Here is a 12,529-nt window from a genome sequence, read left to right on the forward strand (position 1 = left end):
AACTACAGTATAGGGGAAAATACATGATGCTGTGGATTTATTTTTGTAGCTGTTCAGAGAGAGATGATCACTATCAGTAAACTACTTAGGTTATGGTGACTGCATCTTATCACGGATGAAGCAAGACATGTTTTATTCTAGCAGGTCCATAAACTGCCATCTGAAAAGTCCAGCCGAAGAGAAATGTATATGCCGTCAGTCCTACTGCTCGCAGAGTGACTATTCAAATGTCTCTCCCAACTGTCACTAACACTCTGTAAATCCCTGCAGATAGGAACATCTGTCCCATAAATATATAATAATCTCACAGACCCGCCATGCTTACCCACACAGACGTCCTCCGGTCCTGTCCTATCCTTGGGAGACAATACTCAGTCATTAGACAATATTTAATCTGAGTGTAGAGTATTTGCAGGGTATTATCAATATTATTATAGCAGGATAATTTGAGTCACATTCACCGTCTGTTTCTCAGATGATCACCTGCCCTCAGTGAACACCTTTAGCTCAATTAACTGGTAGATCAAAGCACTTCAGATACAACACTGTGATTGACTTTTAAACAAACCGGAACACGTCAATGGACTAAGTAGAAATCGCTGGATTCAAGGCTGAATTCCCACGCCTGGATCCAGGCGGGGGAATTCTATCCAAATTGGTTTCCTAGTAGCCTTCTTGATGATGTGCATCCGCCGGGCTGTTGTATGTCTTAAATAGAAGCACAAAGCATGGCCTTTTATAGTAGTCCCCCTATTGTTGGCAGCATTGCAGTCAGGGAGGGGGTGAGGAAAGAATAAAGGGCCCCAGCCACTCCAGAACACCTCTACCCAGTGTGTGTTAGCAGTGTCCTTTCTCCTGTGCCCCCTGAGTATAGTCGTGTATCACAATGGCGCCCAAGAAGAAGGAAGAGCCCAAAGAAGCACCCAAACCCAAGGCCCCAGAGCCTGAGCCAGTCAAGATCCCGGAGTTTAACCCCACAGAAGTCGTGGTACAGAAAAACTCCTGTTTTCACTGAGTTTGCATGAAGGGAATAGGTTAAATATGATGAGCTTTGGATGTGGGTGTTGGATGGGGGAAACATCAACATAACAATGTTTTTATTTTATTATTTGTTATCTTCGAATGTGTTTAAAATGATTTGTTTATTAGGGATTTATTCAAGATGAAAAAGGTGTGTTAATCATGTATTTATTAGATGCTAAAATTGTAACTGGGCTATCATACAGCACATCATTTAACTATCATTTGGGTGAGGTTCCATTCTTTTCATATTCATCAAATTGATAAGAAAAATGAAATACTCTTAATCTCAACATCAAGCCGTCTATCCACTTGAGGACAAAATGGACCTTTCAAGGAGATGGTAATAACAGTTTGGTCTTCCATTGATAGTCATCTGTGTTTTTCAAGAACATTAGAGACACCATGTGACGTGAACAGGGCAGTGCATGCAAATAGGAGTCCTACAGTTCAGCAGTTTGGACATGGTTTGATTAAAGGTTCAATGCAGCCATTTTTAAGTCACTATCAAAAACTGTCTGTGTAACAATTAAGTACCTCACTAACCACGTTTCCATCCACAGCTTTTTATGTGAATGAAGTCACCATAGATTTTTTTTAAAGTCACAACAGCTATGATGGAAACAGGTAGTTAAGGTACAATTTTGTAAATGCCGACAGATCATTTGTTTGTTTGACATGGTTGGATATTTTTGTGTAGGTAAAATGTATTATGCGAGAAATGGTGGTGGAAATGCTTTTATGTGAAAATATTGATATAATAAACATCATATCGAATAAACTTCGAGTCACGCGATGGTATAGTGTGTGTTCCTACCACTATGACTAGGGAAACCATGCAGCTTATTAGGCTACAGATTAGATAAGTTATGATGAACTTCAAGGGGTGCTGAAAGTACATGGTAATGAGCTTGATGCTCATTTTCAATAAATAGCGAGGGTCATATTCTGGTGACATGATGATTGATGCTTGACTGCCATTTGACAAATTAAGATATTCTTTTTCTTATCCATGATAAACTCACCATGTAGACCACCCTATATCTGCGAACTGTTGGCTATTTAACGCAACAGTTTTTGTGACAAAACTATCGGTAGAGTTGAACATATGATGGAAACACATTGAACTTTAGATTTGTATTCGGTACATGAAAACATAAGCAAAAAATAACATATTGTGTGCACTACATCATCACTCACTGACTTTTCCGCAACAAGTCAGTTTGGTGGAAACACACTACTGTTGGGAAAAGCCGCATATTTTCTTCATGCGGATTTCAGAATATTCGCATGAAGATCTGTCGCCAATTGGATGGAAACCTAGCTAGTGTGACTGTTTTCAATTAAAATGACCAAAAAAACACATCTAAATGCTTCTTAGCAAAGAGTGGTCGGACGGAGTGGGTAGGGGAAAATGTAACTAGCTGTTATTGGTATAGAGGTTTGGAACCCTCTTTCTTATTGGTCTATTAACTAATTTACTGCCTGGTGATGTCGGTCAAAACTCCATCCCACCAAAACAGGATGACATTTCAGGCAGTCATTTCAAACAGCTCTTACACTAAAAGGGCATTATCATAATTGTCACAATTTCACAGTACTATTCCAACCTCATATTGTGGAAATATATATATAAAATCAAGTTTTTGACTGCACTGGTCCTTTAAAGATAAGATAATACGAGTAGCATGACGGATTGAAGAGGAACAATGATAATTAACATGACAGGCAAATATCTAAATGTATTTCAAGACCTTTATAGAGCATTTTATCTTCATACTACTATTTACATCATCACAAGTCACATTATTTTGTACTTAAGCAACAGTATCTTGAACTTGATGGAGCTTAAAGTTGGTAGAATATTGGCTTACACAAGACAAAGTTTGTTTCTTGCTGACTCTGCCTCTTCTATATAAGTAAACATTTTCATAGTTGAGGGAACAGCTGTATTATGTAGTGAGGTTAAAACCACTCAATGTGATTTTAATTATGGCCATGCATAGCAGACCACCCAAATCGGAATGCCTTATTTGTGAATAAAAATAAGAAGAAGTGCAAAGAAAAATACATATATTTCTAACCAAGGCCAAATATTTTAAAACATGCAAAAATGTGGGATTTGAAAATATTTTTGCACAACATACACAATAGGAAAACCGTCAAGAGCGTTTACGATTGTGAACAAGTGCAAGAGGGACGTTCCTTTCCTATCCTCATTACATGGATATCAAATTAATATAAATAGGATTTTAATACAGTTTTAGGTTAGACCTTTGAAGTTTTTCAGATAACCTGAAAGGTTGGTGAAGCACAATTACATGTTCATGTCCTTTTCCTCCTATACTCCTCCATTTTCCATTCACTTTACATTTAGGTTCGTTCAGAGTGGGGGTACTACTACCATCAAGGCCAAAGAGTCATGCCTTATGTATTTGACCTCAGTTTTTTAAAAGTGATTTTCACTGTTGCTCACAACATGCAGTTAACTATGTTGTTGACCATTTTAAATCATTACTTTGTGTCCACCTCCTGAACCAAATTGTTAATTTTGTTTTTCCTTTCAGCTTGAATTCACTCCTGAGCAGATTGAGGGTAAGATTGAGATTGTAGTTACAGTTGTGACCTGGAATGGTACACTTATTATAATAGAGGTTGTTTTGAGGTTGTATTTTAGTATTTTTGAACATGAGAATACCAAGAAGTGCCTCATACAGTTGAGATGACTAATTAGAGACTGTTGGCATTTGATAGGCTGAGAGCTTGTTCTCTAGTCATTAGCAAATTAAATTGATGGTTTGTGGAAGTGTTCTGAGTGCAACAATATCAATTTACATTCATTTACAATGTTGTGTGACAGATGACAACAATCATAACTTTTCTCCATTGACAGTATTGTTTTTAAGTGGACAGATGTATATGAAAGTGCAAGGGATCCTTGTAGCTCAGGTGGTAGAGCACGGTGCTTAAATTGCCACGATGCTGGGTTCAATTCCCAGGACCACCCACATGCAAAATGTGTCCATGCATGACTGTAAGTTGCTTTGGATAAAAGTGTCTGCTACATGGCTTATATTACCTACAGAAAAAAGTTATATATTGAAAGCAGGAGGCAATCACCCTTTGATTTCCTCACCACTTCAATACATGGTGGCACACTGTTAGCATACCACAGATTGTGGCATTTCCAGCCTCTCCTCAAATTGAGATATGCATGCAGTGAGACCTGCCTGCTTTTAGGGACCTGCCAGACACTCAGAAAGCTAAGCAGAATAGATTTTAGACACACAATGATACTTTCGTGTTGCTCTCTCCACAGATTTCAAGGATGCTTTCCAGCTGTTCGACAGGACACCACTCAATGAGATGAAGATCACATACGGACAGTGTGGCGATGTGATCAGGGCACTGGGGCAGAACCCCACCAATGCTGAAATCATGTACGTCCTTGGAAAGCCCAAGGCTGAGGGTAAGTCCATGCAACAATATATGATCAGTTTTATATTTGTGTTTTTCTAAAATAAAAACATACTGCTCAGTTTGCTTTCTTCGATGTTTCATCAATAAGCTTTTAACATGTAGCTATTATTACTTTTTATATTTGAAATCTAATAGAGGTAATCATATATTTAATATGTATTCTTTTAATTCAGTCTAAGTCAATGTTATACATTTCTAACCCCTGTGTTGGTGATGGTATGGATGGTTTCAATGACATTTGATTTTGTTGTTTCATACACAGAGATGGCGACAAAGATGCTGGACTTCGACAGCTTCCTGCCAATCCACCAACACATCTGCAAAGCCAAGGACCGCGGCACATATGAAGATTTTGTTGAGGGTCTGAGGGTATTCGACAAACTGGGCGATGGCACGGTCATGGGCGCTGAGCTCAGGCACGTCCTGGCTTCACTGGGTGAGTCCAACACCCCAGACATCTTTAACATACACCATACAATAATACAGACAAAAATAGTTTGACCTTGCCTGGTTCCACAATGTATGTGCTGTAACCAACTCTTTATTGTCATACCGTTGACAACGTTAGAAGAGTTGGCTAAAGCACATTCATTATGGGACCAGGCTAAAGTAGGCTATAAAGGTTTTAGGGCAGACTCAATTTCAATGGTATTAGAAAAGGGAATTGAACAGTATTGTTGATTGGTTGAAGGTGAGAAGATGAAGGAGGATGAGGTTGAGCAGCTCATGACAAACCAGGAGGACGCCAACGGCTGTGTAAACTACGAAGGTAAGAAATGATACCCTCTTCTTGCTATCGTTGACTAAACATTCCAAAACATAGCTTTTAAATCAATCAAGATTTCTGTATGTAATTCCCTTGTCTATTTTTCCTCGCAGCTTTTGTAAAACACGTCATGGCATCTTAAAAATGCTGCCAAGACACCCGATAGTTGAAGACAGGTGATTGTTCATATGTTTATGGAAAGTCCACACCATGTCCCTGATCCCATGTGCTCATCTCATGTGCTCATCCCTATGTGCCCAATTGGATTACTATTCCATCAGGTGACAGGACCAATTAACTTCAACTAATTGTTCATTGTTTTCATTTGCTCCCCATCTTGTTCACTCAAATAACAAATGTGATTGTACTATTCATTTGTGGATCAAAACTTGTGATTAAACAGAATGATTCATTATTATAGTATTGTGCAATACTTCACTTCCGAATTTTACCTATCTTAACTGATTTTCCTTAGTCAGATTTTCCTTGCCTTGTGACGGTATAAGGTCAATGCGGCCTCATGTAGCCTACATCCAATAGAGGGTGTCATTGGTCTAACTAATATACTTTACCAAACAATCAGCTCACAGTGATACATGAAAAGAAACTGAAAAAAAAAATCAGAAAAGGAACAGGCAAACTCCGTATGGAGGTCCTTCATATTCATACATCAACCATGACAATTCTTCTAACTGCATCAAGTTAAGCTTTGTGAACAATCTTAAGAAATCTTTATAGAGAAAAGAGATGGACTCAGTTTGACATGTGTGCTCTTTAATGTAATATATTTCATTCACACACAGTCAGTAGCCATTGTAGTCTCTTTATCACACACATTCACATTCCAGGCAGACACCGTGTTTAATGAATCATGTGGCCAAGAAGTGAAGTCACTGTTCTTCCATTGTCTGGTCTGTCGAGACATCTTTGCAAGCTTTACTTAAGTCATTTTCACTTGAAAGGAAACACCCCGCTTAAAGTTATAGCAAAAGTCAGAGCTGATTAAATCTGTCAGTGTCCACACAGAACAAGGACACCTTTTTATGTCTCCATTCTTCTCTTCTTTGGTTGATCAAATCACACAACCTATGCCAATTTAATGATGCCACTTGATTTTCCTGGTTGCAGACACAAGAGGGCAGACATGTATCAAGTACTGAAAGAAAAATTACAATGAATATGTCAGAAAAATACCAAATTGATATATTATCAGGATGGATAAGAGCTTAATTTCAAGTATAAACTGTAAAAAAAGTGTTTGTTCTAAATATTACAATGTAGTGGATGTATAGGCCTACATTATATTAATTGGCTTCTTACCTTCAACAAATAGATTAAGCCAGTGGTCTGAAAACCAGAGACCTTTCAGTGGCTGTGTTTGGTTTGTTAAATTGATTGTTTCCAGCAGGAAAACACGCCATAATCACCTGGTATTACAAATCGGATTTAAGATGATTGGATAACTGTCCAATTACAGATCAGTAGGTCTACATCAGTCACCAGTGTCCACATGATGTCCTTTTTTCTTTTTCAATATTTCCATTTCAGTATACATTGTAACTTATTTACCTTTCATGTGGATAATGTCTTGCTAATTTGATTATCTGACTCCTAGGAAGAGTAGAGTGAACAGCAGTCTCTCAACTCATTGTCCTAATGTACTGTAGCACTTCGGACATGTTGTTTTAGCCCCAGTCCCCATGGCTCAACCCCAGGAAGACCCCCTGAATGCTGCTCTCTGCACTAACTGACATTGAAAGTGAATGCTGCTCTCTGTAATAACTAACATTGAGATTCATTAAGCCTGAATGACTTGATAGACAAACCTGCTCTGGATGGGACATCTCCCGTCACTCGTTTCGTGGAGGTACTGTACGTTGTGTACCAAATACTGCTCTATAGCACATATAGTATAGTGTGCTAATATGACCTTTATATTGACTACTAGTGTAGTGTTACAGCTACAGATGCATCTTAATTTGAGCCAGTTGGTTTGGGCTCCCAAGTGGTGCAGTGGTCTAAGGCACTGCATCTCAATGCTAGAGGCATCACTACAGACCCTGGTTCAATCCTGGGCTGTATCACAGCTGGATTTGGCCAGTGTAGGCTGTCATTGTAAAATAAGAATTTGTTCTTAACTGACTGGCCTAGTCAAATAAAGGTAAACATCATCACAACCTCTTGTAATTTTATCAACGGCCACCACCAAATCTCCTTTCACTACCACAGAACAATGATCACAAACTACTGTAGTTTGAAGGCATTTGTGTCTCACCATGCATTTGTCCAGTTGGATTGCTATTCCATTACGTGACAGGACCGACCAACTTCAACAAACTGTTCATTGTTTTCAATTGTTCCCCTTCTTGTTGACTCAAATAACATGTTATTGTACATCCCAACTGTTCATTTGTGGATCAAAACTTGCAATTAAACAGAATTATTCATTATTCTTTAGACAAACCTGCTCTGGATGTGAGCATTTCCTGGAGGCACATTGTGAACCAAATACTGCTACTGTATATAGCACGTACAGTATAGTGTGCTACTCTGACTTTTATACTGACTACTACTGTACTGTTACAGCTACAGATGTAGGATCTTAATTTGAGCCCGTTTGTTACAGCAGGAAAATAATCCTGCAGCAACAGGAAATGGGAATTATTATATGGATTATAATGAATGGACATTTTTGTATTGGTTGATACATTTCTCGTTAGGGCAAATCAAGTCTGACATTTCAAAGTGGAAATGACAAACTTTAGAAGCCTGTTTAAAACTCAAATACACTACAAGTTGGCATTTCCTGTTGTGCAGGAAAATCGTCAGAAACAAAAGAGTGATCAAATTAAGATCCTACATCTGTATGACTACAATAGTACTGCTAAAGTACTATCATCATCATCACAATCTCTTCTACTTTTACAATTGCCACCAACAAATCTCCTTTCAATACCACAGAACAATGATCACAAACTACTGTAGTTTGAAGGCATTTGTGTCTCACCATGCATGTGTCTGTATGTTCATGCGGGCATGTGGCTGTGTGTGTCTAAAGCGATTGGATGATTGGGGGTCTTTGTGGTCACTTTTATATGAATTTTAATTCTAGCTGAAAATCCAGATCCAGATTTATATAAATGCCAGGAGGTTAACTTACTTAGTATTAGTTGTTTACTGCGCATATTATATAATGAATTTAACCTAAGGCAGTTCAATCAAACTGGTCAAAGTAATGTTTGTGCGGTATCATTGTTTACAATCTGCACTACTGCTGATGCACACACACTTGTTCTTCTGAAAACTGGAATCAATTACCTGTGAGTCTATCTGGTAGTAGTAGTCATACATTTTTACAGTACCCACAAATTATATTTGGCTTAGGTGAAAACTAGCATGTTGTTGAGTAAAATATTTGTTAGACTTGTACAGCCCACATTTCAAGTTATATTCCAATGTTTTCCCTGTCTCCTTTTTCATTGTCTCCAACCTTGCAATTGAAAAGGCTTTGAAAAATGTAACACGAATAGACTGGAAGAAGACTTGATGTGTAGCAATATCAGTGTAAGTTAATTAACTCTTATTCACATATCATGTGATTTAACAAGCGATTTTGGGAAACAGTGGGACCTATTTACAGTCTAAAATTAAGTACGTTGACTTGCGAAATTATTCACCCCATTGGCATTTTTCCTATTTTGTTGTCATACAACCTGGAATTAAAATTGATTTTTTGGGGGGTTTGTATCATTTGATTTACACAACATGCCTACCACTTTGAAGACGCAAAATATGTTTTATTGTGAAACAAACAAGAAATAAAACAAAAAAACAACAGAAAACTTGAGCGTGCATAACTATTTACCCCCCAAAGTCAATACTTTGTAGAGCCATCTTTTGCAGCAATTACAGCTGCAAATCACTTGGGGTATGTCTCTATAATTCTCATGTGATGAGAGGTGTTGGGTTTGCGCAGACATAGCGTTTTCCTTGACGGCCAAAAAGCTCAATTTTAGTCTCATCTGACACGAGTATCTTCTTCCATATGTTTGGAGAGTCTCCCACATGCCTTTTGGCGAACACCAAATGTGTTTGCTTATTTTTTTCTTTAAGCAATGGCTTTTTTTCTGGCCACTCTTCCGTAAAGCCCAGCTCTGTGGAGTGTACGACTTAAAGTGGTCCTATGGACAAATACTCCAATCTCCGCTGTGGAGCTTTCCAGTTCCTTCAGAGTTATCTTTGGTCTCTTTGTTGCCTCTCTGATTAATGCCCTCTTTGCCTGGTCCATGAGTTTTGGTAGGAGGCCTTCTCTTGGCAGGTTTGTTGTGGTGTCATATTATTTCCATTTTTAAATAATGGATTTAATGGTGCTCTGTGGGATGTTCAAAGTTTTGGATTATTTTTTATAACCCAACCCTGATCTGTACTTCTCCACAACTTTGTCCCTGACCTGTTTGGAGAGGTCTTTGGTCTTCATGGTGCCGCTGGCTTGTTGGTGCCCCTTGCTTAGTGGTGTTGCAGACTCTGGGGCCTATCAGAACATGTGTATATATACTGAGATCATGTGACAGATCATGTGACACTTAGATTGCACACAGGTGGACTTTATTTAAGTAATTATGTGACTTCTGAAGGTAATTGGTTGCACCAGATTTTATTTAGGTGCTTCATAGCAAAGGGGGAGAATAGATATGCACCACAACTTTTCCCTTTTTTTGAAACAAGTAATATTTCTAATTTCACTTCACCAATTTGAACTATTTTGTGTATGTCCATTACATGCAATCAAAATAAAAAATCTATTTGATTTACAGGTTGTAATGCAACAAAATAGGAAAAGAATCAAGCGGGATGAATACTTGTACAAGGTACTGTATCATACCCCTTTCTTCCCTTACCACTTTTTGCTCCATCAAAAAAGGTTGATTTGCTCCCTCTCCTGACCTTGTTTGGCTATCTTTTCCTCTCTCATCTTGAGAAACATTTATAGATCATCACCATCATCATTTCATTTCCCCAGCATCTTGCATCATACAGTTGAAGTCTGAAGATTACATACACCTTCGCCAAATACATTTAAACTCAGTTTTTCACAATTCCTGACATTTAATCCTAGTACAAAATCCCTGTCTTAGGTCAGTTAGGATCACCACTTTATTTTAAGAATGTGAAATATCAAAATATTAGTAAAGAGAATGATTTATTTCAGCTATTATTCCTTTCATCAAATTCCCAGTGGGTCAGAAGTTTACATACACTCAATTAGTAGCATTGCCTTTAAATTGTTTAACTTGGGTCAAACGTTTTGGGTAGCCTTCCACAAGCTTCCCACAATATGTTGGGTGAATTTTGGCCCATTCCTCCTGACAGAGCGGGTGTAACTGAGTCAGGTTGGTAGGCCTCCTTGCTCGCACACTTTTTCAGTTCTGCCCACAAATCTTCTATAGGATTGAGGTCAGGGCTTTGTGATGGCCACTCCAATACCTTGACTTTGTTGTCCTTAAGCCATTTTTCCACAACGTTGGAATTATGCTTGGGGTCATTGTCCATTTGGAAGACCCATTTGCGACCAAGCTTTAACTTCCTGACTGATGCCTTGAGATGTTGCTTCAATATATCCACATAATTTTCCTCCCTCATGATGCCATCGATTTTGTGAGGTGCACCAGTCCCTCCTGCAGCAAAGCACTCCCACAACATGAAGCTGCCACTCCCGTGTTTCACGGTTGGGATGGTGTTCTTCGGCTTGCAAGCCTCCCCCATTTTTCCTCCAAACATAACAGTGGTCATTATGACCAAACAGTTCTATTTTTGTTTCATCAGACCAGAGAACATTTCTCCAAAAAGTATGATCTTTGTCCCAATGTGCAGTTGCAATCCGTAGTCTGGCTTTTTTTATGGCAGTTTTACTGTGTTTTGCTGTGGATATAGATACTTGTACCTGTTGTACCTGTTTCCTCCAGCATCTTCACAAGGTCCTTTGCTGTTGTTCTGGGATTGATTTGCACTTTTCGCACCAAAGTACATTAATTTTTAGGAGACAGAATGCTTCTCCTTCCTGAGCGGTATGATGGCTGCGTGGTCCCATGGTGTTTATACTTGCGTACCATTGTTTGTACAGATGAACGTGGTACCTTCAGGTGTTTGGAAATTGCTCCCAAGGATGAACCAGACTGGCGGAAGTATACCATTTTTTTGGCTGATTTCGGCTGATTTCTTTTTTTGGCTGATTTCTTTTGATTTTCCCATGATGTCAAGCAAAGAGGCACTGAGTTTGAAGGTAGGCCTTAAAATACATCCACAGGTACATCTCCAATTGAGTCAAATTATGTCAATTAGTTTATCAGAAGCTTCTAAAGCCATGACATCATTTTCTGGAATTTTCCAATCTGTTTTAAAGCACTGTCAACTTAGTGTATGTAAACTTCTGACCCACTGGAATTGTGATACAGTGAATTATAAGTGAAATAATCTGTCTGTAAACAATTGTTGGAAAAATTACTTGTGTCATGCACAAAGTAGATGTCCTAACCAACTTGCCAAAACTATAGATTGTTAACAAGAAATTTGTGGAGTGGATGAAAAACACATTTTAATGACTCCAACCTAATTGTATGTAAACTTCCGACTTCAACTGTATATAATTTTTTGCATAACCAATGTTAGGAGGCTACATTCATATTAATCTGAAATGTTGCTCCAGAAGACATTGAGCTGATTGAAGGTCCTAAGCATCCTTAGATAAGCTTCATTCATGTAGATATTTAGGGCAACTTTTTCTATCTGCAAAACTCATAATAGTAGCCAAAATTATCGTTTAAGTTTGATGGAGATGCGTTGTTGAGGCCCCTTCGCTCCACTTTAAGCGAACGCGACTTGTAATGCATGTAAGGTTAGCATGCCATGGAGTCAGTGTAGCCAGCGTCCTTCATCATGCAGATATTTATTCTATTCAACAGTTTTAATGGCAGTCTGTGGTTAGAGATGTTAAGCCCTTATTAAAAACCTTTCTGGACTACCCATCCCGGATCCGGGATCATTCTCATCAGAAACGCTGACTAGCATAGCATAGCCTAGCGCCACAAGCCCTTATTGGGTCAAAGAGATTCTAATCCAAATTGAGCACTGGTATGATGAAATAGAATGAATACAATGCATAACATGCAATCCTTCTCCTCATTGTCTCCTCAGTGAATACTGATTATTGAATGAGTCTGACTAAGTCTGGAAATGCTGGACAACATTGTACGTAGCAGCCTTACA

The 12,529-nt window shown here is 38.5% G+C and overlaps 1 protein-coding gene across 1 annotated transcript; it reads left to right on the forward strand.

Moving 5' to 3' along the window:
• Positions 1-816: 816 nt before the first annotated feature.
• LOC139560154 (myosin light chain 1, cardiac muscle-like) lies at positions 817-5,681 on the forward strand. Its single transcript, XM_071376701.1, has 6 exons — positions 817-988; positions 3,588-3,615; positions 4,340-4,489; positions 4,763-4,936; positions 5,192-5,269; positions 5,380-5,681. The coding sequence occupies exons 1-6, from the start codon at positions 887-889 to the stop codon at positions 5,406-5,408; spliced, it is 561 nt and encodes a 186-aa protein (XP_071232802.1). The 5' UTR covers positions 817-886; the 3' UTR covers positions 5,409-5,681.
• The last annotated feature ends 6,848 nt before the right edge of the window (positions 5,682-12,529 follow it).

This window comes from Salvelinus alpinus, chromosome 30 (assembly GCF_045679555.1).
Source record: "Salvelinus alpinus chromosome 30, SLU_Salpinus.1, whole genome shotgun sequence".
Lineage (NCBI taxonomy): Eukaryota > Metazoa > Chordata > Actinopteri > Salmoniformes > Salmonidae > Salvelinus > Salvelinus alpinus.